At 44.5% G+C, this 26,258-nt stretch overlaps 1 protein-coding gene across 1 annotated transcript in view; it reads right to left on the bottom strand.

Annotated features, from left to right (window-relative positions):
• VPS35L (VPS35 endosomal protein sorting factor like) overlaps positions 1-26,258 on the bottom strand; it is a 142,790-nt gene that overhangs the window by 66,913 nt on the left and 49,619 nt on the right. The window contains exons 10-14 of the mRNA XM_008160012.3: positions 20,132-20,228; positions 19,424-19,471; positions 18,001-18,094; positions 14,286-14,363; positions 13,730-13,852 (exon numbers count right to left, since the gene is read on the bottom strand). Coding sequence (XP_008158234.1) covers positions 13,730-13,852; positions 14,286-14,363; positions 18,001-18,094; positions 19,424-19,471; positions 20,132-20,228 — 440 coding nt within the window. The remainder of the gene's footprint in view (positions 1-13,729; positions 13,853-14,285; positions 14,364-18,000; positions 18,095-19,423; positions 19,472-20,131; positions 20,229-26,258) is intronic.

Genomic DNA, 26,258 nt, shown 5'->3' with positions numbered 1-26,258 from the left:
ACATACTGGGCTGCAACTTGCCTTTTTTACTCAAGTATCTAGCATGGGCCTGCTCCTCCCACATTAGTAAACTCAAATCTATCTCCTTATATTTAACTAGAGGCCAGGTGCATGAAATTCATGCACAGCAGGGGGTGTCCCTCAGCCCGGTCTGCACTCTCTCCAATCTGGGACCCCTCAGGGGATGTCCAACTGATCAGGCCTAAACCAGCAGTCAGACATCCCTCTCACAATCCAGGACCACTAGCTCCTAACCTCTCGCCTGCCTGCCAGCCTGATCGCCCCCTAACTGCCCTCCCCTGCCAGCCTGATCACCCACAACTGCCTTCCCCTGTCACGACCCGCCTCCTCCGCGTGAGGTGGCCATCTTGTGATGATGTGAGGGTGTGACGCCACCTAGGCTATTATTAGTATAGATGCCTGAGGAAGCCATACCACAAACATAACACTGCCGTTCAAGTTGCCCCTAATGGGTGGATTTTTTTTCGTTTTTTATTTTTGACCATTTACAGACTCATGAGAAATTGCAAAAATAGCTGAGGTCCTGGGTACTCATTATCCAGCTTTCCCATAGGCTACATCTCCAATGAATATAGTGTATTATTTAAGCCAGGACACTGACATTGCTGTAATAAGTTAATTAGACTGTGTCACCAGGGTTTGCATGCACTCATTATCTTGGGAGGAAGGCGTTGTCTTTGTGATATTTCATTTACATGGATTTGTTGAATCACCATTATATTGCAAATTTTAAGTATTTTTAAAGATTATCTGCAGATGAGGGTTATATACCTGATAGATCCTCCCTTCCCCCAACTGATGGACGGAGTATGACATAAATTGCACCTGCGGCCTGGACATTCCTGAGCACCTAACCAGGCACCTTATATGGACTATACATTGAACCACCAATCGGCACCTGCCAAATACCCTAAGCCCCCGATTCCTAAGTACCTAAGTGCCTAATCATGTGCCTTATATGAAACCACCAATCAGTTCGTGCCAAGTACCCTAAGCCCCATCCCTTCCCATTCCTCCCCTCAAAAGGCATCTTCACCCCTGCACGTGAGCTCTCTTCCTTTGCAAGGCAGCCCAGCGGGTCCTTCTCCTCTAATGAAGCCTGGAGTCCTGGTTTTCGGCCTCTGTCTCATCTTTCAATACCCACTTCAAAAGCAAAGGTAAGAAAAGTCAGTCAGGGCAGCACTGCACTTCTACTTTCTACATCAAAGTAACGCATAAGCAGCCCAGACTGCTCACAATGTGTGCTCTGCTTTTACTAAATAACCTTCCACCCCCATGCTTATGAATACTGCTTCCTGTGAAAGAGAAGTAAAAAATATGCACATTATCTTTTTGTTTTTATTTTTCTAACTAAAGCAGAAATGTAATGGGGGAAAAATCATGAACTAATCTTAACAGCTAATGTCCATTCCCCTAATTCAGAGTTAATATAGCTCATGTCTCAATAAAATAAATTACCTCAATGTGAATAAAATGAACTTATATACCCTAGGTATTAAAAGGAGAAAATTTTTCATGTTATTCTCTTTCTCTGGAGATTTTTTCCCTAATTTGTAAGAATGAAAAGAACACACTTGTGGGATATTCAATCAGGATGGCTAAGCAGGAAGCTCTATGCCCAGCTCCTCGCACAACCACACAAAATTCCAACTAAATTATACAACAACCATCCCTGAGAAGCAGCTGAAGACCAGCTGGACAGAACTCCTATGACTAAGGATATACAGAAGAACCACAGAGAGACTGGGAGGAAGGGTGGAGCCGTGGGAAGAGCAGAGCCCACAGCCCAGGGAGATGGTTAAGAGTAGGGGTAGCTCAGCTGCGAAACCTCCTCTGACGACCCCTCCTTCTGAAGGGCAGGTCCCATCCCCACACCGAAGTCCCATCCCAAAGCACTGGTGCCAGGAGAGAGTCCTCACCACATCTGGCTGTGAAAACCAGTAAAAACTGTATATGAGAAAGACAAAGGGTTGCGGGAGACTGAGACATGCACTTTTAATGGGCCAACACACAAACTCGCCCACTCTAAGGTCCAGGGCACGGAGAGTAGCTCAGAAAGCACATGGCACATACAGAGAAGCATGAATTCACTAACTCCAGGGTGAGGGCAGGAGGGGCACAAGTCAGGGAACTCTCTCCGGGGGCGGAAGCACTGGCAGCACCTCTGTTCCTTTGCTCAGCTCTCCTTTCATCTCGCCAGCCCGGCACAGGCATTACCCTGGCTAACAGCCTGGTGATTCACTAAGGCTCAACCCCAACCAACTAGCTCATCTGGCCAGCTTTGTGGGATTGGCCTCCACACAGCAGCTCATCTGCTAGTCTCAGCCATCCCTCACAGCCAGTCAACGGGAGGATCAAACCCACCTACAGAAATGCCAACAGAAATTGAGGCCTGAGTACAAGAGGAGGGTGCAAATAACCCACAAAAGGGACACCCCAGAACACCCAGCTCAGATAACCAGGGGGGCTGTGTCACCGGGCTCCACAGGACACCTTCTACATAAGGCCACTCTACCAAGACCTGGAGACATACAAAACCCTATATAACACATACAAACAAACACAGGGAGGCAGCTAAAATGAAGAGACAAAGAAATACAACTCAAATGAAAGAACAGGACAAAAATCTAGAAAAAGAACAAAATAGAGATAAACAATCTACCACATACAGAGTTCAAATCCTGGTTATAAGGATGCTAATGAACTTACGGGAAGAATAGATGAACTCAGTGAGAATTTCAGAGATAGAAATCATGCAAAAGGAAATAGAAACCATGAAAAAGAACTAGTGAAAAATGAAGATGACAATAACTGAAATGAAGAATGCAGTAGAGGGAATCAACAACAAATTAAATGAAGCAGAGGATCAAATCAGTGACCTGAAAGACACAACAGTGGAAAACACCCAATTGGAAGAGCAAAAAATTAAAATTTTAAAAAAAATTTTAAAAATCAACAACAGTTTAAGGGACCTCTTAGACAACATCAAGAACACCAACATTCATATCATAGAAGATGAGTGAGCAAGGGATTGAAAACTTATTTGAAGAAATAATGACTAAAAACTCCCCTAAACCTGGAAAAAGAAATAAAATAAATATCTAGGTAGCACAGAGTCCCAAAGATGAATCCAAAGAGGCCCAGAACAAAACACAGCATAATTAAAATGCCAAAGGTAAAAGACAAGGAGAGAATTTTAAAAGCAACAAGAGAAAAGCAGTTAGTTACCGACAAGGGAGCTCCCATGAGACTGTCAACAGAAACCATGCAGACCAGAAGAGAATGGCAAGAAATATTCAAAGTGATGAAAAGCACAGACCTATAATCAAGATTACTCTACCTGGCAAAGCTATCATTTAGAATTGAAGGACAAGAAAAAGCTAAAGGAGTTCACCACTAACTAGAATCGTTAAGGTATGTTAAAAGCATTTCTTTAAGTAGAAAAGAATAGACCAAAGAAATATGAGTAAAAATATATAAGCCCAGTTGGTGTGGTTCAGTTTGTTGAGCATCACGACCATGCACCAGGAGAGTGTCGGTTCAATTCCCGGTCAGGGCACATGCCTGGGTTGTAGGCTCAATCCCCAGTAAGGGAGATGAAGGTGGCAGCCGATCAATGTTTCTCTCTCATTGATGTTTTTATCTCTCTCCCTCTCCCTTCCTCACTCTGAAAAAAAATAAAAACACATTTTAAAATATATTTTATATTTAACATATACTGTTTTATGAAAAATATTTTTATATATGAAAAAAATTCGCACTGACAAAAGACACAGTAAAAGCAGTGGATTAATCAACCATAAAGCTAGTACAAAAGTAGAAAGATCATGTGTAATCTCAACAATAAATTAAGGGACACACACACTAAAAAAAGTAAAAAGAAAACATAATCATGGAGAAGGTGAGTAAAAATAGTAGTGACTTCAAAATGTGCTCGAACTTAAGGGACCATCAACTTAAAATAGACTGGCGTGGAAATAGCTTGGAATATTTGAAGCACATGAAAACCACAAATCACAAATCTACAAGAGATAAAGAAAATAATCCAAACATAACACTACAGAGAGTCATCAACACACAACAGAATAGAAAAGGAACAGAAAAGAACTACAAAAACAATAAAATAAAATAAAAAATAAAATACCTATCAATAATTACTTCAAATGTAAATAGGTTAAATGCTCCAATCAACAGACACAAAAAATAGTGTGGTTGAAGGCGGTGAGAGGGAGGGAGGAGTGCTAGGTGGCGGAGAGGGTCAATGGGGAAAAATGGGGGGTGGGGGGGGCATCTGTATCACTTTCAACAATAAAGATAATTTTTTCAAAACTATAAAGGGTGGCTCAATGGATTAAAAAAAACAAGACCCATGCTTATACTGCCTACATGAGACTCGCTTCATATTAATAGACAGACTGAAAATAAAGAGATGGAAAAGATATTTCACTGAAATAAAAATCTTTAAAAAGGTGGGGTAGCAATACTTATATCTGACAAATTAGACTTAAAACAAAGGCTGTAACAAGAGACAAAGAAGGGCATTTCACAATGATTAAGGGATCAATCCCAGAAGAGGATGTAATTCTTGTAAACATCTACACATCCACCATAGGAGCACTAGTTATATAAAGGGAGACATCTACAGTAATACAGTCACAGAGGGGACTTAGCATTCCTTTGACATCAATGGATAGATCATACAGATAGAAAATCAACAAGGAAACAGTGGCCTTAAATGACACTTTAGAGCAGATGAACTTAATTGATACTGACAGAACATTTCATCCCAAAGTATATACATTCAAGTCTACAGAAACATTTTTAAGGACAGACCACATGTCAGGCCACAAAACAAGTATCAGTTAATTTAATAAAACTAAAATCATTTCAAGGATCTTCTTCGATCACAGTAGTACAAAACTAGAAATCAATTACAAAAAGAAAATTGGAAAACACACAAACACATGGAGGCTAAATAAGATGTTACTAAACAATGAATGGGTTCACAAGGAGATCTCGGAGGATATCAAAAGATACCCTGAGTCACATGTAAATGAAAACACAACAGCCCCAAATCTATGGGACACAGGCAAAGCAATTCTAGGAGAGAAATTCATAGTAATACAGGCCTACCCCAAGAAACAAGGAAAATCCCAAACAACAAACAAAGCCCGAAGTGAGTAGAAGGGAAAAAAATCAAGATCAGAATGAAAATCAATGATCTGGAGTCTAAAGAAAATAACAGAAAAGATCAATGAAACCAAGAGCTGGTTCTTTGAAAAGATAAACAAGATTGACAAACCTTAAGCCAGTCATCAAGAAAAAAAGAAGAGGACCCAAATAAATAAAATCAGAAATGAAAGAGAGGTGACAAATGAATATCAAGGGAATATCAGAAAATACTATGAATATATGATAACCAATTAGACAACCTGGAAGAAATAGATAAATTACTAGAAACATGCAATTTTCTAAGACTGAATCAGGAAGAAATAGAATACCTGAACAGACTGGTAACAACTAACAAAATTGGAATGAGCCTCAAAAGATGGCGACCGGCAGGAAGGTAGGGAGAGAGAGAGTGTGAGTGAGGAACCCATAGAGAAGAGTTTAGACGTGTGCGGTGTGTGTGTGTATGAGCTAGGGTCAGTAAGATTCTGCAGGTCTTCCAAGGGGCTGCCTAACCGGGCAGTCCTAGACGGCGGAACCCGTGCACAAAGCAGACACTTCTCGGCGGATGGTGCAGACGCGGAGACCACGCCATCTTAAGAAACAGAGCTGCCTGAGACTTGGATCCTGGCTTCTGACACAAACCAGGACCCTGCAGCCACTGGGGACAGAGAACTGCTATCACAGCTTCAGACCAACAAACAACAAGAATCGAGACTTCCCGACAGATTTCCATGAGTCAAAGAGCCTATCCCCCCACCCTGCAGGCGCGCGGATAGCGCCATAGTAACTGATAGACCCGCCCCTCGCCCAAGCTGCAGAGCACCCTCAACCTCATAATAGCGCCAAAGTAACTGATAGACCCACCCCTCGCCCAAGCTGCAGAGCTTTGCACAGGGACAGTGCTCCCCCTTAGGGAACTTGGCGCGTGGGACAGAAGCAGCTCCCCTTCGGGGAATCTTAGAGCGCGCACAGAGGGGCTCCACTTTGGGGAATTTGGCACTCAGAACGGACTCCGCCCCCCTTTGGGGAGTCTGGAAGAGTGCACTGAGGCAGCTCACCTTCAGGAATTTGAGAGTGTGAGAAGCCCTAGCCGGTTTGGCTCAGTAGAGAGAGCACACACAGGACGCAGCTCCACTTCAGGGAATTTGGCACGCCGGACACAGCTGCCTGGGATCCCTGACTCACAGCACATTCATACTAAGAGCCAGTGACCCCAATTGTTGGTGCAGGCACACACAGGGACCCTGATTCTCAATGAGAAACTGCACAAGGCAACAGAGACTCTGACACTCGATTCTTGGTGCAGACACAGGGAAACTCTGACTCCTGGCACATGCTAAGGATCTCATTTTCAGCACATACCAACAGGGTGGTGCAGACAGGACCCCTGATTCTAAGTGTGCACACGAGACCACACGGAACACTGGGGACACTGACCCTGGGCAAGTCTGGTTCCCACCAACCAAAGGCAGCCACATGTCCTGGTGTCAGAGTACTTCAGTGAAACTCGGGTGGAGCGAAGTCCCCATAGCACACGGCCCAGGTCCACGCAAACGGATGCTTGAGTTTTCTGGTGATAGCCAGAATGGGGAAACGAAATAACTCTCAGAGGAAAGAAAATGTGGAGTCACCAAGAAAGGAAATTAGTGAAACTGAAGCTTGCAACATGACAGAAAAAGAGTTCAGAGTAATGGTCGTGGAATTTATACATCGGATGGATGAGAAAATCAACAACTTATGCAAGAATCAGGAAGAAATGAAAAGTGATATAGCTACAATCAAAAACACCATGGAAAGTTTCAACAGTAGACTACAAGAAGCAGAGGACCGAATTAGTGAGTTAGAAGATCAGGTACAGAAACAAGCTCAATCTGAACAGCAACTGGAGAAAAAAATTAAAAAGCAGGAGGAAAGCCTAAGGGAGCTTCGTGACAACATGAAACGAAGTAACATGCGTATAATAGGGCTGCCAGAAGGACAAGAAGAGCAGCAGGGATTAGAAAATCTGATTGAAGAAATAATGACAGAAAACTTCCCGGATATGGGAAAGATAAAATTACGCAAGTACAGAAAGTGCCAAGCAGGATCAACCCCAAAAGACCCACAAAAGACATGTCATAATTTCAAAGGCAAATATAAATGATGAAGAGAGAATCTTAAAGGCGGCAAGAGAGAGACAGAGAGTTACCTACAAAGGAACACCCATCAGATTGTCAAATGATTACTCAACAGAAACACAACAAGCTAGAAGTGAATGGAAGGAGGTATACAAAGTGTTGCAAAGCAAAGGACTGAATCCAAGAATACTATATCCAGCAAGACTATCAATCAAAATTGAAGGGGAAATCAGGAGATTCGCAGACAAAAAAAAAAGGCTCAGGGAGTTTATCAACCAAACCAGCAATGCAAGAAATGCTAAAGGGAATACTGTAAAAAGAAGAAATAAACAGGTAAGAAGGAATACAGACACAAAAATAGATATGACTACAAACAAATACCTTTCAGTAATAACTTTAAATGTAAATGGACTAAATGCTCCAATCAAAAGACATCGAGTGGCTGAATGGATAAAAAAACAAGACCCATATATATGCTGTCTACAAGAGACCCACCTCAGAACAAGAGACTCACACAGATTGAAAGTGAAGGGATGGAAAAATATCTTTCAGGCAAATGGAAATGAAAAAAAAGCTGGGGTAGCAATACTTATATTTGACAAAATAGACCTCAAAGTAAATGCCATAACAAGAGATAAGGAAGGCCACTTCATAACACTAAAGGGAGAAATCCAACAAGAAGAAATAATTCTGGTAAACATATACACACCCAATATAGGAGCACCCAAATACATAAAAAAAACTCCTGGAGGATATCAAGGGAGAGGTTAATACGAATACAATCATAGTAGGAGACTTTAATACCCCACTATCACCACTGGACAAATCCTCTAAACAAAAAATCAGCAAAGAAACAGCAATCCTAAATGACTCACTAGACCAGATCGAATTAATTGACATCTTCAGAACATTTCACCCCAAAGCCACAGAATACACATTCTTCTCAAGTGCACATGGGTCATTTTCAAAGATAGACCATATGCTGGGTCACAGGCAAAGTCTCTTCAAATTCAAAAAGATAGAAATTATATCAAGCGTCTTCTCAGATCACAGTGTCATAAAACTGGAAATCAACTACAATAAATACAATCCAAAGAAATCAAACACATGGAGACTAAACAGCATGCTACTAAACAAGGACTGGGTCACCAGAGAGATCAAGGAGGAAATAAAAAACATCATGGCAACAAATGACAATGAAAACACAACAATCCAAAATCTATGGGACACAGCGAAAGCAGTCTTGAGAGGGAAGTTCATAGCTCTACAAGCCTATTGCAAAAAACAAGAAACAACGGTAATAAATTACCTAACCCTACAACTCAAAGAGCTAGAAAAAGAGCAGCAAGAAAAGCCCAGTGTAACCAGAAGGAAGGAAATAACAAAGATCAGAGCGGAGATAAATGACATAGAGACCAAAGAAACAATACAAAAGATCAACAAAACCAAGAGCTGGTTCTTTGAAAGGATAAACAAGATTGATGGACCTCTAGCCAGGCTCACCAAGAAGCAAAGAGAGAGGACCCAAATAAACAAAATCAGAAATGAAAGAGGTGAAATAACAACAGACCCTGCTGAGATACCAAGGATTGTTACAAAATACTACGAACAACTCTATTCCAACAAACTGGACAACCTGGAGGAAATGGACATATTCCTAGAAAAATATAACCTTCCAAAAATCAATCAGGAAGAATCTAAACAGCTTAATAGGCCAGTAACTATGGACAAAATTGAAGCAGTCATCAAAAAGCTTCCGGCAAACAAAAGCCCGGGGCCTGACGGCTTCACAGGAGAGTTTTACCAAACATTCAAGGAAGAACTAAAACCTGTCCTCCTCAGACTATTCCAAAAAATTCAAGAGTAAGGAACACTTCCAAACTCCTTCTATGAAGCCAGCATCACCCTAATACCAAAACCAGATAAAGATAACACAATGAAAGAGAATTACAGACCAATATCACTCATGAACATAGACGCCAAAATCCTCAACAAAATTCTAGCAAATCGGCTCCAGCAGTACATCAGAAAGATCATACACCAGGAATGCAAGGATGGTACAATATCCGCAAATCAATAAACGTGATACATCACATAAAGAAACTGAGAAATAAAAATTACATAGTCATATCAATTGATGCAGAAAAAGCATTTGACAAAATCCAACACCATTTCTTGATAAAAACTCTCAACAGGTGGGAATAGAAGACTCATACCTCAACATAATAAAAGCTATATATGATAAAGCCACAGCAACCATCATACTCAATGGACAAAAACTAAATAAAAACATTTCCCCTAAGAACAGGAACAAGACAGGGATGCCCACTCTCACCACTCCCGTTTGACATAGTACTGGAAGTATTAGCCATTGCAATTAGACAAGAAGAAGAAATAAAAGGCATCCAAATTGGAAAAGAACAAGTAAAGCTGTCTTTATTTGCAGACGACATGATATTGTACATAAAAAATCCGAAAGACTCCGTCAAAAAACTCATAGACTTAATTAATGAATTTGGCAATGTAGCAGGATATAAAATTAACGCCAAGAAATGTATGGCCTTTCTATACACCAATAGTGAACTTACAGACAGAGAGACTAAAAAGGCAATCCCATTTACCATCGCATCAAAAAAATTAAGATACCTAGGAATAAACTTAACTAAGGAGGTAAAACACCTATACACGGAAAACTACAGGACACTGAAAAAAGAGATAGAGGAAGACGTAAACAGATGGAAGAACATACCATGTTCATGGATTGGTAGAATCAACATCATTAAAATGTCCATACTACCCAAAGCAATCTATAGATTCAATGCACTCCCCATTAAAATACCAACGGCATATTTCACAGACCTTGAAAGTACTCTCCAAAAATTAATCTGGAATAAAAAAAGACCCCGAATAGCCACAGCAATCCTGAGAAAGAAGAATAAAGTAGGAGGGATCTCAATACCAGATTTCAAGCTGTATTACAAAGCCACGGTTCTCAAAACAGCCTGGTACTGGCACAAGAACAGACATATAGATCAATGGAACAGAATAGAGAATCCAGATATTAACCCAAACCACTATGCTCAATTAATATTTGACAAAGGAGGCATGAACATACAATGGAATAAAGACAGTCTCTTCAATAAATGGTGTTGGGAAAACTGGACAGATACATGCAAAAAAATGAAGCTAGATCACCAACTTATGCCATACACAAAAATAAACTCAAAATGGATACAGGACTTAAACATAAGACGGGAAACCATAAAAATACTAGAGGAATCCACAGGCAGCAAAATCTCAGACATATGCCAAAAGAACTTCTTCACTGACACTGCCCCTAGGGCAATGGAAGCTAAAGAGAAAATTAACAAATGGGACTACATCAAAATAAAAAGTTTTTTTTACAGCAAAAGAAACCATCAACAAAACAACAAGAAAGCCCACTGCATAGGAGAACATATTTGCAAATGCTATCACTGATAAAGGTTTAATCTCCAACATCTACAGGAAGCTTATACAACTTAATAAAAGGAAGATAAATGATCCAATAAAAAAATGGACAACGGGCCTAAATAGAATCTTTTCAAAACAAGATAGAAGGAAGGCCAAGAGACACATGAAAACATGCTCAAGGTCACTAATTATCCGAGAGATGCAAATCAAAACAACAATGAGGTACCATCTCACACCTGTCAGAATGGCTATCATCAACAAATCAACAAACGACAAGTGTTGGCGAGGATGCGGAGAAAAAGGAACCCTCGTGCACTGCAGGTGGGAATGCAGACTGGTGCAGCCACTGTGGAGAACAGTATGGAGTTTCCTCAAAAAACTGAAAATGGAACTCCCATTTGACCCAGTAATCCCACTCCTAGGAATATATCCTAAGAAACTGGGAACACCAATAAGAAAGGATATATGCACCCCTATGTTCATAGCAGCACAATTCACCATAGCTAAGATTTGGAAACAGCCTAGGTGCCCATCAGCAGATGACTGGATCAGAAAACTGTGGTACATCTACACAATGGAATATTATGCTGCCATAAAAAAGAAGGAATTGTTACCATTTGCAGCAACCTGGATGGAATTGGAGAACATTATGCTGAGTGAAATAAGCCAGTCAATGAAAGAAAAATACCACATGATCTCACTCATTTATCAATAATAAAGAACATTATAAACTTGAACAAAAAGATAGATACAGAGGCAGTAAAGCATCAAATAGTCTGTCAAATAGTTTGGCCTCTGCTTTATCCGGATGGTTGTAAACAGAGACGAGATTCAGGCCCAGCACCCAAGTTCCAGAGCCCACATCTGGACACTAGGCCACGCTACACTCAGGACATGCACAGCAGTGTGTACAGCCTCCTGTATTCATTCAGCACTGTACTGTGAACACCCTTAAGCAAGGAGAGACAGATCTTCTGCATGAGTCACTACCATTTAAAAGGGTCCATCGCATCCCACCAAATTCATCGTCACTGTGTTCTTTCATTCCATCAGGGGCCTTGCATCTGCAAGTCTTCTCCACTGGCTTATGACCTAGTCTGTACATTAGTATTTTGTTTCCTTCTTTTTCATAGAATGTACGCTTCTGCCCTTGTTTACCTAAGTACTTGCTCACACGATACAGGCCTCACTTTAGAAGCCATCGGTATCACTGTCTCCTGAAATATGTACTCAACAGTCTGGATTTAGAGTTGAGTCAATAAAGGATAGATGGTCAATAAAGTATATACTTCGCTTGAAACTCCTTTCCCTTTTCTGCCCACATGATTCAGACAGAAAGGCCCACAGTTTCTCACGGGGAAACCTAAGACTATTTCCCTTAGCTTAATTTAAGTATGGTGGACAAGAGGGCCTCAGACAGGGGGGACCCACCTGCCTCCCAGGAAGCCACTCCCTAACCTAATGGGAGACACTGAAAGTTAGCCTTTCCCTTTATCTCATGGGTTTTTACCTCTCGCATGACTTGTAGTTGCTGTAAGTCTCCTCACTTTTGAATGATGCCATTTAAACTTCTGGTCAAGCTTGTCATTTATTGAATACAACAAGGATGCCATCTCCCAGGGACATCAGACAGACCTGGACTTAGCAAAACCCCTCTTCCCTGCATGCAGCTCCTTCCCCTTTTGCTGCTGCTCCTCTGTCAGATGGGGAGAGCCTCTGGGCCTTGGGATTGGCAGGACTACGCCCCTTAAAAACAGGGAGCAGCCACAAAAAGATAAAGACCTTTGTCTACTCATCCTTTGTAAGATTACAAAGAGGTTCCCTCTCTCTAAAGGGGAAACAATACCCTTGTAATTAACTAGTAATTAATAACAAAAGCAGCAAAGGAAAGACCAGACATTCTATGCATGTTCCCTAAAACATGGGCAGGGATCCAACAAAGAGTAGACAGACGCATGCCCCAAAAATAGGATGACAGAGGGACCGTACTTGCCTGTCAGTCACACCTGGAGCAGAAGCCACTGGGAAAGTCCACGCAAGCACGGGAAGATCTGGGACACTAATCCCAAGTTCACTCTCTTGGCTTCCGTTGGCACGCTTGGCTCATGGTCCTGCTTGGCTTCCTGGTATTCTCCCGCGTGGCCCACAGCCATGCAGACCTCCACACACAAAGGACTGATGGACTGCAACTAGCCTGGTGCTGAACTGAACCCGGCTCCAACATGGAGAGGACACCCGGGACACTGGCTCTGATTTAGCTCTAAAACCCCAGCCATACTTCTTCTAGGACTGGACTAGGGGAAATGGGACTCTGAATACCCAGGGGTGTAATTCCACAAAAAATAAAGCTTTCTACTAGATCACATCCTCCTGTACGAGTCTCAGAAAATTCCTTTTCTTGATACTGCAAGGACTCTATCCCCAGCAGTAACCAGGGGAGGCGAGACACGTTCTCTGATAACACACCTATGCATGTACGTGTGTGGGTTGTGTACTGGTCCAATCATTTCTATGTGATATTCTTAAGAGTGGTATTGCTTAGTCAGTTACATCCTTTTTCTTTAGGGCTGCCAATGTGGTTTGCAGTGTCTGGGGAAAGGCAGGTATACTTGAATTTTGATTTGTACTATGTATCCTTGTTCTGAAGAAAAGGCCCCTTTTTCTCTTTCCCACCACAGAATAAACTTTCCCCTGGATTTATGTGCAGTTACACCACTTTTTAGCTGTGTGACCATCTGTAAGTACTGGCCTCTCTGAACTTCCACACACCCATCTCAGGGTTGTAACAAGACAATTAGGAAAAGTGCTGCGTGCTGACCAGCCGGCAGGGGTGAGCCCTCTACAATGAAAGGGCCCTATTTACCCTACGGGGCCCACGGATGCAGAGGTCATTCCACAGAACTGCGGAGAGAGGAGCCCAGCACTGCCCCTCAATGTGACCTTCACACCGACGCGCATGCACTTACCTCAGGGGCACGGTAGGAAATGCACTGGAAGATCCAGTCCATGGCAGGTGAGTACAAGGGGAGGTAGGATGAGAGCTCCACCCCTTGCACTGCCAGATGGTTCTGTACTGTGTCCCCATGAATCTACAGGAGACCAAAGGCACACTGAGACACGAGGGAAAGGAGCAGGAGAAACAGCCCATGTAGCTCACGACTGCATGTGGGTGACCCTGACAGAAATGGCCTGGTTTTCCAGGGCTTTTTCCCAAAGCTAGAAAAACAAGCAAAGCTTTCCATGTCGCTAAGCTGAGCTGCTCTGGAAATGTGCGCTGCACAAAGCAGGAGCCCGAGAAGACGGAGCCGAGGCGTTAGAGAGCAAGTCTGATCCACTGCAGAAGCCTCCTGTCAACAATGCACACCAGCTCTCTCTGCCTGGTCAGTGCCATCAACACGTTCCAGTGGCCTGTGCTAGAGGCCAGTGTGATTTCCAGGGTTCACACATCTAAAGAGCATTAAGCAACCTCAATTGGCAGAGCAACTGCGACATCAATTAGCTGTTCTGATGGTGTTCTCCTACCTGTTTGAATGTGAGGAGGAAGTCAAAAAAGTTCTTATTTAGACTTTCTTTCAGATGTGGGGCTACTTCCATTCCCACCTGCAGACAAACAAAATGAAAGGACCCTGGCTATGGTAAAACAGGCCACAAATAATATACACAGTATGGTGTCATTTTTGTAAATAAAAAATATACACACAGATATTATTATATACAGGCAGAGAGAAGCCCAGAAAGATCATTTTTATTCTTTTTTATTTACCTGTTTTCTTACTCAAATAAACATATATCATTTTCATTAAAAAGCAACAGCTCTTCTATTTTTTTAAATATATTTTTATTGATTTCAGAGAGGAAGGAAGAGGGAGAGAGATAGAAGTATCAATGGTGAGAGGGAATCACTGATTGGCTGCCTCTAGCACACCCACTACTGGTGATCAAGCCCGCAACCCAGGCTTGTACCCTTGACCGGAATCAAACCTGGGACCCTTCAGTCCACAGGCTGACGCTCTATCCATTGAGCCAAACCGGCTAGGGCTCACAGAGCTCTTTTTAATAAATAAGGGACAATATTTGCAGTAATCATCTTTGCAGATTCCCAGATGTAATGAATGTATTTCTGAACAGATGGCCAGGAGGACAAATCAATATAGCACTAAGGAGGAATGTACTTCAAGGTTGTGGGTACAATTTTCTCTTCCTCTCTGAAAGGTGATAAACACACATGGATTATGGTATGCAAGAGAGTCAACTGAGACTTCACTGTTGCATTCTTAAAATATATGAATTCATTCTTTGCTATAATCCATTGGTTCCTATGTTCATTGTTAAGAAAAGACTAGCATTTCCAGCTGAAAGAATTTGCTACCAGAGAGAAGGTGCCAGAGGCCTGAGGCTGAGTGAAAGTGTGCAGTCTGAGCTATGGAGGGAGCTCACGTGCTTAAAACAAAGCGAAGCATCAAAATGTCCCTTGTGCTGCTCAAACACTTGCTGGCTTCAGCACAAAATCAACTTCGCAAGGAAAGTTGCTTTTCTGGGGCCTGGTTTTTTCCAACAGGGACAGATTTTTGCTACTCTCCTCACTCCCCAGAAGCTCCAAGATTAACTAACAGTAGTGAGGATTCCTACTGTAGATGGCTGTGAGGAATTCCTGAGAAGGATTATGCAACTCACGGGTGTTAAATTCCAAGGGCAGCTCTATGGCTGTCAGATCCAGTTCTACTATGTTTGGATTCCATTGTCTTTCCTTCCACTTAATTATATCTGAGAAAGAAAATAATCATCTGTCCTGTGACAGAAAACACAGGCCCAGTGGGCAAGCAGTGGCATGGGCTGGAAGGGCGGGATCACACTTTCAGATCAGGAGCTTGGGGCAGAGCAGGACCCGGCCACCCTGAGTTCCAGGGAGGAGTACCGGATGAGTGACCCAAGATGGTTCACTGTGAATCAGCCAGGAGACTCACTAGAACTACAACTACCGGGAAAAGGGACTCCGTTCTACGGGGGTTCCTACATTGAACGATGAAAGCCTAAAGCTGCTATGGGTCACCGTGTAGAAATAGCAGCCTCGGAATACAGTCAGTCCAGAGGAAAACGGAGCAAAGGGAGACAGAGAGCATGGATCTTGGCAATGCTCTAAGGCCCTGGACCTAGCCACACCCACACTATCCCGAGGCTCTTCAGACCAATCTCTTTTTGCTTAGAGTAGTATCAACTGGATTTTTGTCACTTGCAAACTCTAAGAATTCTTACTAATGTGCACTGTCTCATTCTTTCTGTCAAAAATTTTTAGCAACTCTTCAATCAGGGGAATTAATGCACGGGCTGGTGGTGAGGAAAGGGGCCACATGCTGACCTGACTAGTCAGAGAAGGCCTGCATGGCGGCCTTGCAAACTCGAAACCTAAAGTGACCACAAAGGGGGATCTGAAATGAAAACTTTTTAATTAAAAGCAGTTTATGGTGGGGAGTCATGTCCTCGGCCAGTATCTATCTTAACTGAGCCTGTTGTTGTTATCTATGATAACATACTTTTGGAATAATGTTAGGGTAACGTGTAACTTCCCTTCTTTCCGGATTCCTCAGGGCACAACTGATGGTCCAGAGCAGAGACCTCAAACCCCCTCATTGTTAAACTGTTGCCTGTTAACTACCCTGCACCCACCTATGTCAGAGGTACATGTCTATCATTTTCCTTTTTGTCCAATCCCAGAGGTTTGCTGTTTTGCTTTCTCCTGCCTCCCTAACCTATCACCAATGGAATTCATGTAACCCATTTACAGCTCCTCCTTTGACCACAATTTATAAAAATAGGTGAAAACCACCATTCTCCAGAGCATTAGCTCAATGCCTTGAGATTCTGCTTCTGGGCAACTGTTGACAGTTCGGCTAAAATAAACTCATAACAGTTCTTTACAGGTTTGAATGTTTCTTAGTTAGCACTGGATTGCTAAAATGATTTCAATAGATACAGTACATTTCATCACCATTCTTCCTGGGACGGGTCTGCAATCTCACAAGAATAAACTCAAACTGAATTAAAGACTTAAATATTAAACTCAAAACTATAAAAACCCCAGAAGAAAACATAGGCAATAAAATCTCAGATGTTTCTCATAGCACTATTTTTTCTGATATGTCTCCTCAGGCAAAGGGAAACAAAAGAAAAAAATAAACAAATGGGACTACATCAAACTAAAGAGTTTTTGCAGAGCAAAGGAAACCATCAACAAAATGAAAGACAACCCACTGAATGGGAGAACATGTTCGCCGATATACCTGGTAAGGGCTTAGTATCCAAAATTTATAAAGAATTTAAAAAACTCAACACCAAAAAACAATCCAATTAAAAAATGGGTCAAGGACCTGAACAGACACTTCTCCGAAAAGGACATACACATGGCCAGTGGATATATAAAAGATGCTCAATGTCACTATCATCAGAGAGATGCATATTAAAACCACAATGAGACATCACATCTGTCAGAACAGCTCCCAGCAACAAAGCAACAAAGCAACAGACAAGTGCTGGCCAGGACGCAGAGAAAAGGGAGCCCTCGTGCACTGCTGGTGGGAGTGCAGACTGGTGCAGCCACTGTGGGAAGAGGTATGGAGTTTCCTCAAAACATTAAAAATGGAACTGCCTTATGACCCAGCAATTCCACTTCTAGGAATTTATCTGAAGAACCCAAAACACTAGTTCAAAAGGATACTAGTGTGCACCCTGTGTTCACGGCAGCATTATTTACAGCAGCCAAGGTTCAGACACAGCCCAAGTGCCCACCAGGAGATGAGCAGATAAAGTGGCTGTGGGACATTCACAGGAGGGATACTACTCTGCCATGCAATGGAAGGAAATTTTATCCTCTGTGACAGCACGGATGCACCTGGAGAACAGTATGCTAAGTGAAATAAGCATCAGAGAAAGACAAGCACCACATGATCTCACTCATATGTGGAATCTATGAACAAACTGAGCTAACAAGCAAAACAGAGACACTCGTAGAGTGCAGGCAGACAGCCCTGGTGGGCGGGGGAGGAGGGGAAGGGTTGAGAAAAAAAACAAGTAGAGGAACTCATGGACAGGAACAAGTGTGGTGACTGTGGGGGTGAGGGAGTGGGTGGAGGTGGAAGAGGGGGGATAAGTATGACTGGGAAAAAAGAAAACAGAAGCCCATGCCAACACTGAAGGAGACGGGAGGCTGCCACCTTTGGGAGCGCAGCCATTGAGGGCCTACCCGGCACAGATAGGCCCTGGCGTACACCGACACCAGCGGGTCTCCGATCCCTCGAATCATGCAGGTCAGGCGGGGCAGACATTCTGAGATACCCCTGTCAGAAGCAAAAGAAGGCAGCATTACACCCCACAGGAGAGCTCCCTGGGCTCTCATTTTTAAAATAAAGACAAAGCCAAACTCCCCAAATTCAGGGAGAGGAAGTCAGGTTTTAGAAACGAAGGTCAAACTGTCAGTTTTCTAAGGCTCTGTACCAACAGCCTTTCTCTCACTCATGATTCATTTGTTCGTTGGTTTCTTTCATCTTTACCATTTCCAAGTGCGGGAGTCTAACCTTCACTTTTTTTCCTGCTGAGGTCACATGTATTTTACTATTTTACCAGTTTTTGTCCTCCAATTATTTCCTGTGGATGGGTACCCCTGATCTCCATATTCTCACCATTATCTACAGGGGTGGGAAAAATGAGGTTTACAATTGTAATACAAATAAATAATACAATAATGAACAAGTCATAAGAATAATCTCTTATTTTGCATACTCACAACTGTAATCCTCCTTTCGTCCACTCCAGTATATTCCTTAGCACTGACTGGCCGTCTGGGACCCTGCTCCCTCCCAGCACCTGACCCCGCACGTCGGCTGGCGCCAGCAGCCCCCAGCATGGGAACTGTGCAGTATTTATTTCTCCTGCAACACGGGACTGACTCCCTCTGCCTGGGGCACTACCTTACACCAACTGGTGAAGCAAAATAACTGCTCCTTCCACACCAGTGTTGTCCCCAGACAACCCGGGCACCCCTAGATCCCATCAAGCATGGCTGGTACACTAGATTCTAAGCCCACTGCTGTGGAGCCCCGAGTCGGCCCACATCGGGGAGTTTACTACCTACATGCTACCCAACAGGACTCTGGGTCTCCCAGCAGCTCTGTGACTGCCCTCAAAACAATGGCCGCGGTGACCCAGAGCAGCCTGGAGCTCCGGGACGAAGGCTCCGCTCCTGGCGTGGTCTTCACCACCCGCCTCGATGGCAGGGCGTGGAGGCACCGCCTGCCATGCTGCTCTGTGGTGCATGCAGCTCGCACGCTGCCCAGGACCCTGCTCACAGAGGAGGGAGCTGAGGGCAGACGCCACACAAGGTGCTTAAGCCACACAGACCGCAATGGCCGACCAGGACTCATCTCCAGCCGAGCTGAGGGCGAGCGAGCCACTCAACCACCTCTCCCAGCTCGAGCTCATTTATCAGTAAAACGAAGAGGAAATGGTACCTCTGCTCCATTCAGTTTTCATTTGGATAAAATAAGAAAGTTCATGGAAGATTTGCCTCTAGGTAACCAAATAAGAACAGCAATTATGACATTGCCATGGGGAGGGGGAGCTGATTCATTGGAAATGTTATGGTTCTGTACATTTAGGAAGAGCCTTACATTTTGGAGAGGAACTTGTTACACTTCAGGATGGAGGCTTCCACATAACTACAAAAGCATTCTGTTAAGACATTTACAGACAGCACGCTCCCCACGGGGAGAAATAACTATTTATGAGCAGAACTAAGTGTGTCTTCAGAAGAGGGAGCCACATGGCTCTCAACAATCAGAGAAGTAAGTGAGCTAGTGGCTTGTGGCATTCGTATTTGGTTTTCAAGGTTTTATACCTATTTAAAACAAAATTTGAAAAATGTTACATGCTGATTCATGGGTGCACGCTGAAATTCAAACCCGGTGTTGAGCATTTCCAATGAGGATTTACAGAGAAAACCTGATCGGCAGATAACTAAGATTCAGTGTGTGTTATCAGCCCAATTCTCTGTTCTCAATACTGGCATCTGTGCGGGGATGCTTGACCCTCTCAAATTCGTGGAACCAGAGGAAACACTTGAAAACAAACCATTTAAATGGAAAGAGTTAATGTGGGGGTGTCCCTCACTGGAAACAAGAGCCTGGTGCACGGCACCGAGGTCAAAGGAAAAACCGGAAAACTGCCAGAGGAGAGCCAGGGTCCCAAGGCTTCTCTAGAATGTGGCGGGCCTGTGCTCAGGCGGCCACCACGCGGGGCCAACTTCTCACCACGATGTCAGGGTTTCTATTCATGGTGCAACGCTTCCCGCCTCTTTAAAATCATCAGACAAAGGATACAATCTTGGAATGAGCTCCCTGATGGAAGCAATCTTGAAAAACCAGTTTAAGCACGTTTCTCTGGCCGTGTCGTTTACATTCTCTGGAGAGAAGTTCCCTGCAATACAAAAGTGATACCCATTAGCCTTCCTAACCCTCAGGATCTGTGACAGCTGCTGGGAGTCCTGGGACGGGAAAGCTAGCGGAGCAGAAAGGGGGGGCTGCCTCGTTCTTCTAGCCTTTCCATCCACAGAGTCTGCATTAGGAAAACAACTGGTGACAACGGGTGCTATCCTCAGGGCCAGGTGCTACTTCGAGCACTCAGCTCACTAAACCCCCAGCAGCCTCCGAAGGATGGGCCTTTACCATCAGCCTTCCTGGGAGCAGAGAAATCCAGCAACCCGCCCAAGGCACAGAGCAAGCAGAGGTAAGCGCTGGAATTCAACTCAGGCAGTCGGCTCCACGGCCGACATGCTTAGCCACTGCTCTAATACTAGTCTTGGTATACCCACCAGTAACACCACGATACTGTAAGAATTCCAGAAGCTTTAGGAACCTGCAACTGTAACATGAAATGTGACCAAAGCCCTTGCTCCAAATAGCACATAGGCCAGACCTGAGGTGGATCCTCTGAGCGCCTTGATCAGGGGAGAAAGCAGCCACTTAGGCTCCAGCTCAGCACTGCCCTCAGACTTGAGTCACTTGTGGCAAAATTGCCAGTTTCTCCTGTTTTCTCTTCCTCTCCAGTGGCAGAACTCTCACTTTTCTGCTGGGCAAACAGCCATGCTTGCAGCTAGGTGTGGCCATGTGCCCAAGTTCTTGTCCCAGGCCATCAACAGAAGTGCAACCTCTAGGAAACAGCTGTATAAAAAGGGGCTTGACCTTCACTCCATCCCTCCTGCTGGCTGGAATGCAGGTGTAATGGCTGGAACCTCCATAACCAGGAGTGCAACAGAGAGAAGTCAGGATCCCTGGTCCCGGGGCTAGCTGCCCCCTAGCCCTGGCCTTCTCGATGTTATTTTGAACTTCCAGGCATAATGACACCCAATACTAATGCTGCAAATACATCTTAAAAAGGAGTGGAAGAAAGTACAGAAATATGAAAAATAAATAGACAGACAACGCCAACACCTCAGCAACGCCAACACCACTAGCTGCCTCTGCACGCAACGTCTCCTCCTAAGTGGTTTCTGTACAGGTGGGAGCCTGGCCACACCCCTGGATGTGCTGTATGTTCAGAATTCTAGCAAAAAGGGAGGAGGTAATTACTTCAGAACACAGCAAAGGAACGTTGGCTGTCTGGCTCTCATCTTGTGCCGTGAGTCAGTTTTGCCCCTGGTTCTACTTTCTGCTGCAATTCAGGGAATCAAATTCCTGTGGAATCAGCAAGATCAACCTCTGGGCACATTAGTCATACACAACTGCCGATATTTTGGAATTGCAATCTCAAGTGTTAACCTATTTTGGATACCCTCACATGCTTCATTCATTCCTGAGTTATTGTTCCATTTCCATTGGGAAGGGAAGTTACCATTTTCCCTTACCTGGCTTGAATCTGTGCACAAAAAACATTTTTTCAAGTTCCAAGAGATCCAGACAAGAAAACTTAATAATCATTCTGAAATTCCTCTGTCAATGTTGCCTTGTGGAAATGGAGAGGGGTTCTTTTCCTTCATACGGCCGAACAATGTGACTTGAAACCCCAAAGCAAAAGTCAGTCTCTGAGGCCGTCGCACGTCCCAGTGGTGGGAACTGAGGTTCAGCCCAGGGTACACATATTGACTGCAGCTCTATAATAACCTGCTTACCAGCTCAAGAAAAGATTTAGAAGTTTTATGTTATGTAAGACTTTATCACATTACAGCAAAGTAAATGTTATGTTCCTTTATAGCTTTACTTTATTTAAGGCAAATTTTGTTTTTGTTTTTTAAATATTTTTTTATTGATTTCAGAGAGGAAGGAAGAGTGAGATAGAAATATCCATGAGAGAGAATCATGGATCGGCTGCCTCCTCTAAGTCCCCCACTGGGGATCAAGCCCACAACCTGGGCATGTGCCCTTGACCGAAATTGAACCGGGGACCTTTCAGTTCGCAGGCAAATATTCTATCCACCGAGCCAAACCAGCTGGGGCAAGGCAAATGTTTTAAGAACCAACGGAAGGTAGGGCTCTTGGCTCTGGGGAGGTCACAGTACATCAGACAGGCTCTGTCCTCACGACACTTACCTCCCAGTGACGGAAGAAACATAATGAACAGGGAACAGAACAACCAAGAAAATAACACCCAATAACAGTCACCATGATGAATGGTATGAAACCAGGTACTGAACCCGAGAAACTTGTGGGGAGGGGCATTAGATGGGGGCCAGAGAAGGCTCCTGCAGAGGAGTCATCTGAGCTGAGCCCTGATGACAAGGAGCCAGCATGCCTAGATGTGGAGAAAATGCATTTGCAGGAAGAAGAAACAGCAAATACACAGGCCCTGAAGTAGCAATGACTTCTGACATGATCAAAGAACAGGAAGTCAGCCAACGGGGCAAGGAGAGAGGCAGGCACCACAAGCCAGGCTACACGGGTGGCGACCTCAGAGAGGAGTTTGAGTGTTTCTCTAAGTGCTACGAAAGCTCCCGAAGAGTTTTAAGTGGAGGGATGACATGACGTGAGTTATACTGTAGCATCTGGCTGCCACATGGGGAATGAATTCAGAATTTGGAATTTCATTCAGAACAGACTTTGATGTGACAAAGAGCAGAGGATTTTCCTTCGAGTTCCCACTTGTTTTCCTCACAGTGCTTTTTCTAACCCTGACTTTTTTTGGCTACTTTAGGAGGAGGGAGGAAACCAACGAGTCTGTCACTTGCCAAGTCTCTGCAGTAGCAGTGAGGCTTCTACGCAATGTCATCTCAGCAGGCACCAGGCAGGCCAGGTGAGTTCAAGGCCCTGCTTATCCAGCTGTGGCCCACGTCAACCATGGGGAAAACCGAAGATGGGAATGAATGCTCACGACTGATGACAAGAACCACAATAAACCTAATTATTTCTCCCAAGATGAAAATAACATTTTATCAGAGCAGATAACCTCTTCACATATATGCTGAATTAGAAGTAATGAGAAAAATGAATGCCTTTACATCTAATATAGTAGCTAACCTTTCCATGGCCCAAACGATGCTGTGTCTTTCTAAACTCAAAAGAGCTCCTAAAGGTAAAGGCTCAGAAATGAAACCCATCAGCCAGAACTTGATTCAAACAGGAAAATGAGCACACACGCCACCAGCCTTCTCTCTACACTTCCTTTCTTCAGGAAGAATTCTGCTCAGTGGGTTTCAAAAGTTTCCTTCATAATTATTGTAAAGAGTCACGTCCCAGAGATTATTAACATTTTTGCGCAAGGTTTATCTCTTTCCCTTTCAAGTTCTTGGAGAACACATGCAGATGAAGATTTTAACTAAGAGGGGGGAAAAAAGAAGAAACTATTTTCAAAAAAACAAAAGCCTGAATTACACTGCTCAAAGTGAAAAAATAACAGAAGGTATTTTGGGGAAAGAAGAATTTTAATGATAAAAGTGCTAATTAATAACTTTGACAAGGACTAGAAGTGAATATGAAAATCTGCTTTTTTATCTTGAACTTTTATAGTTTACTTAGGGAGTTAAGTTACTAGTAATTTTTCTTACTTAGCTCTAAAATGTTGTTTGTATAGTTAAAGAAATTGGAAGAAAAAATTATTACAGTACATGCAAACTCGAATGTTTCTGGGGGCCAGGCAGATGATCCTATATCATAAACAGGTAATATGCAAATTGAACATCACTCTAACACACAAGATAGCTGTCCCCATGTGCTCAAAGATGGCTGTCCCCATCTGGACACAAGATGGCCGACAGGAGAGCGCAGTTGGGGGCGATCAAGCCTGCAGGGGAGGGCAGCTGGGGGCAATCAGGCCAGCAGGGGAGGGCAGTTAGGGGTGACTAGGCTGGCAGAGGAGGGCAGTTGGGAGCAACCAAGCCTATAGGGGAGGGCAGTTAGGGGTACCCGGGCCGGCAGAGGATGGAGTTGAGGGCGACCAGGCCTGCAGAAGAGGACAGTTGGGGGGGACCAGGCCTGCAGGGAAGGGCAGTTTGGGGGAACCAGGCCTGTAGGGGAGGGCAGTTGGGGGAGACCAGGCCTGCAGGGGAGGGCAATTGACTTGAAACCCCAGGCCAGCAGAGGAGAGCAGTTAGGGGCCACCAGGCCTGCAGAGAAGGGCAATTGGGGGAAACCAGGCCTGCAGGGGAGGGCAGTTGGGGGGGACCAGGCCTGCAGAGGAGGGCTGTTGGGGGCAACCAGGCCTGCAGGGGAGGGCAGATGGGGGTAACCAGGCCTGCAGAGAAGGGCAGTTGGGGGCGACCAGGCCTGCAGGGGAGGGCAGTTAGGGATGACCAGGCCAGCAGGGGAGGGCAATTAGGGGCAATCGGGCCGGCAGGGGAGGGCAGTTATAGATGATCAGGCTGGCAAGGGAGGGCAGTTAGGGGTAACTGGGTCAGCAGGTGAGGCAGTTGCAGGTGACCAGGCTGGCTGGGGAGGACAGGACAGTTAGGGGCGACCAGGCCGGCAGGGGAGGACAGTTAGGGGTGACCAGGCTGGCAGGGTAGGGCAGTTAGGCGTTGATCAGGCTGGCAGGCAGAAGCACTTAGGGGCGATCAGGCAGGCAGGTAGGCGAGTGGTTGGGAGCCAGCAGTCCTGGATTGTGAGAGGGATGTCCGATTGCCAGTTTAGGCCCAATCCCGGGGATCACGCCTAAACGGGCAGTTGGACATCCCTCAAGGGGTCCCAGATTGGAGAGGTGCAGGCTGGGCTGAGGGACACATACATCCCCGTGCACAAATTTCGTGCACCGGGCCTCTAGTCTATATAATAAAAGCCTAAGCGACTGTTATGGCAGAACGACCAGAACAACCAGTCACTATGATGCGTACTGACCACCAGGGGGCAGATGCTCAACGCAGGAGCTGCCCCCTTGTGGTCAGTGCATTCCCACAGCGGGAGCGCCGCTCAGCCAGAAGCCAGGTTCACCGCTGGTGAGCGCAGCGGCAGTGGCAGGAGCCTCTCCTGCCTCCGTGGCAGTGCTAAGGTGCAGCGAGCAGGCGGGCAGTAGGGAGCGAGGGGTTAGGACCCTGGACCGTGAGAGGGATGTCCTACTGCTGGCTTAGATCCCCACAGACATCTCCTGAGGGGACCCGGAACACTAGAGGATGCAGGCCAGGTTGGGAGGACACCCCCTGCCCCCAGTGCACAAATTTTGTGCACCAGGCCTCTAGTACATTTTTAAACAGTTAGGGAAACTTCAGTAGGTGGTAGTAGAACCTGTATCAAAGAACATTAAACAAACTACTACTGTTGCAACCAAGGAAACACCGATGGGTTACTTCTGCCTGTGGCACAGCGTATGGCGAGCAAGCTGGCAGCATAGAAAAAGCACCTGCATTTCCCACCCCTAAAGCTGGCAGAGAAGGCCTCTCCAGTTGGGGACCTCCAGCCTCTCAATCTGGAGAAAACTAGCACATGGAGGAGCTGTCAGAAACATCACAGAGTTGGGAAGGTCTAGAGCAGTCCAGTTCAATGGAGTCCAATCGAAATCCATGTGAGCCAAAGGATAAATCAAAAAGGTAATCAAAAAGGCAAAATTTATACTTGATTAATCCAATTCATCCAAATACCATTTCGACATATAATCCGTATTTAAATAATTATTAGTGAGTAGCTTCTGGTCTGTTATTTGTATGAAGTTTCTGAAATTCACTGTATTTTTAATATTCATAGCACAGCTCAGCTGGACTGGCCAGATCTCAAGTGCTCAGAAACCGCACGCGATGGCCACACCAGACAGTGCAGGACTAGCACCTCAGCAAATTGGCAGTGGCTGTGGGCAAGTCCCTGACTACTTCACAATGGGCCTGCCCATCTGAATGAGACCAAAGCATTCGTAAGAGCTCCTGTGGCCCTAAAGGTCTGTAGGGTTCTGTCTCTTTATGAAACATAACTATACTAAATAGTTTTTCAAATACAAATAGATACACAGATGAAGGAAAGAAATAAAGAAAGAACAAATGAATGAAGAGGTCAGATAATGGGTCACTGTTGCCATCATCTGGTTGGAGCAGGAAGA

Source organism: Eptesicus fuscus, chromosome 4 (genome assembly GCF_027574615.1).
Source record: "Eptesicus fuscus isolate TK198812 chromosome 4, DD_ASM_mEF_20220401, whole genome shotgun sequence".
Classification (NCBI taxonomy): domain Eukaryota; kingdom Metazoa; phylum Chordata; class Mammalia; order Chiroptera; family Vespertilionidae; genus Eptesicus; species Eptesicus fuscus.
This window is presented reverse-complemented; position numbering and strand designations above follow the sequence as displayed.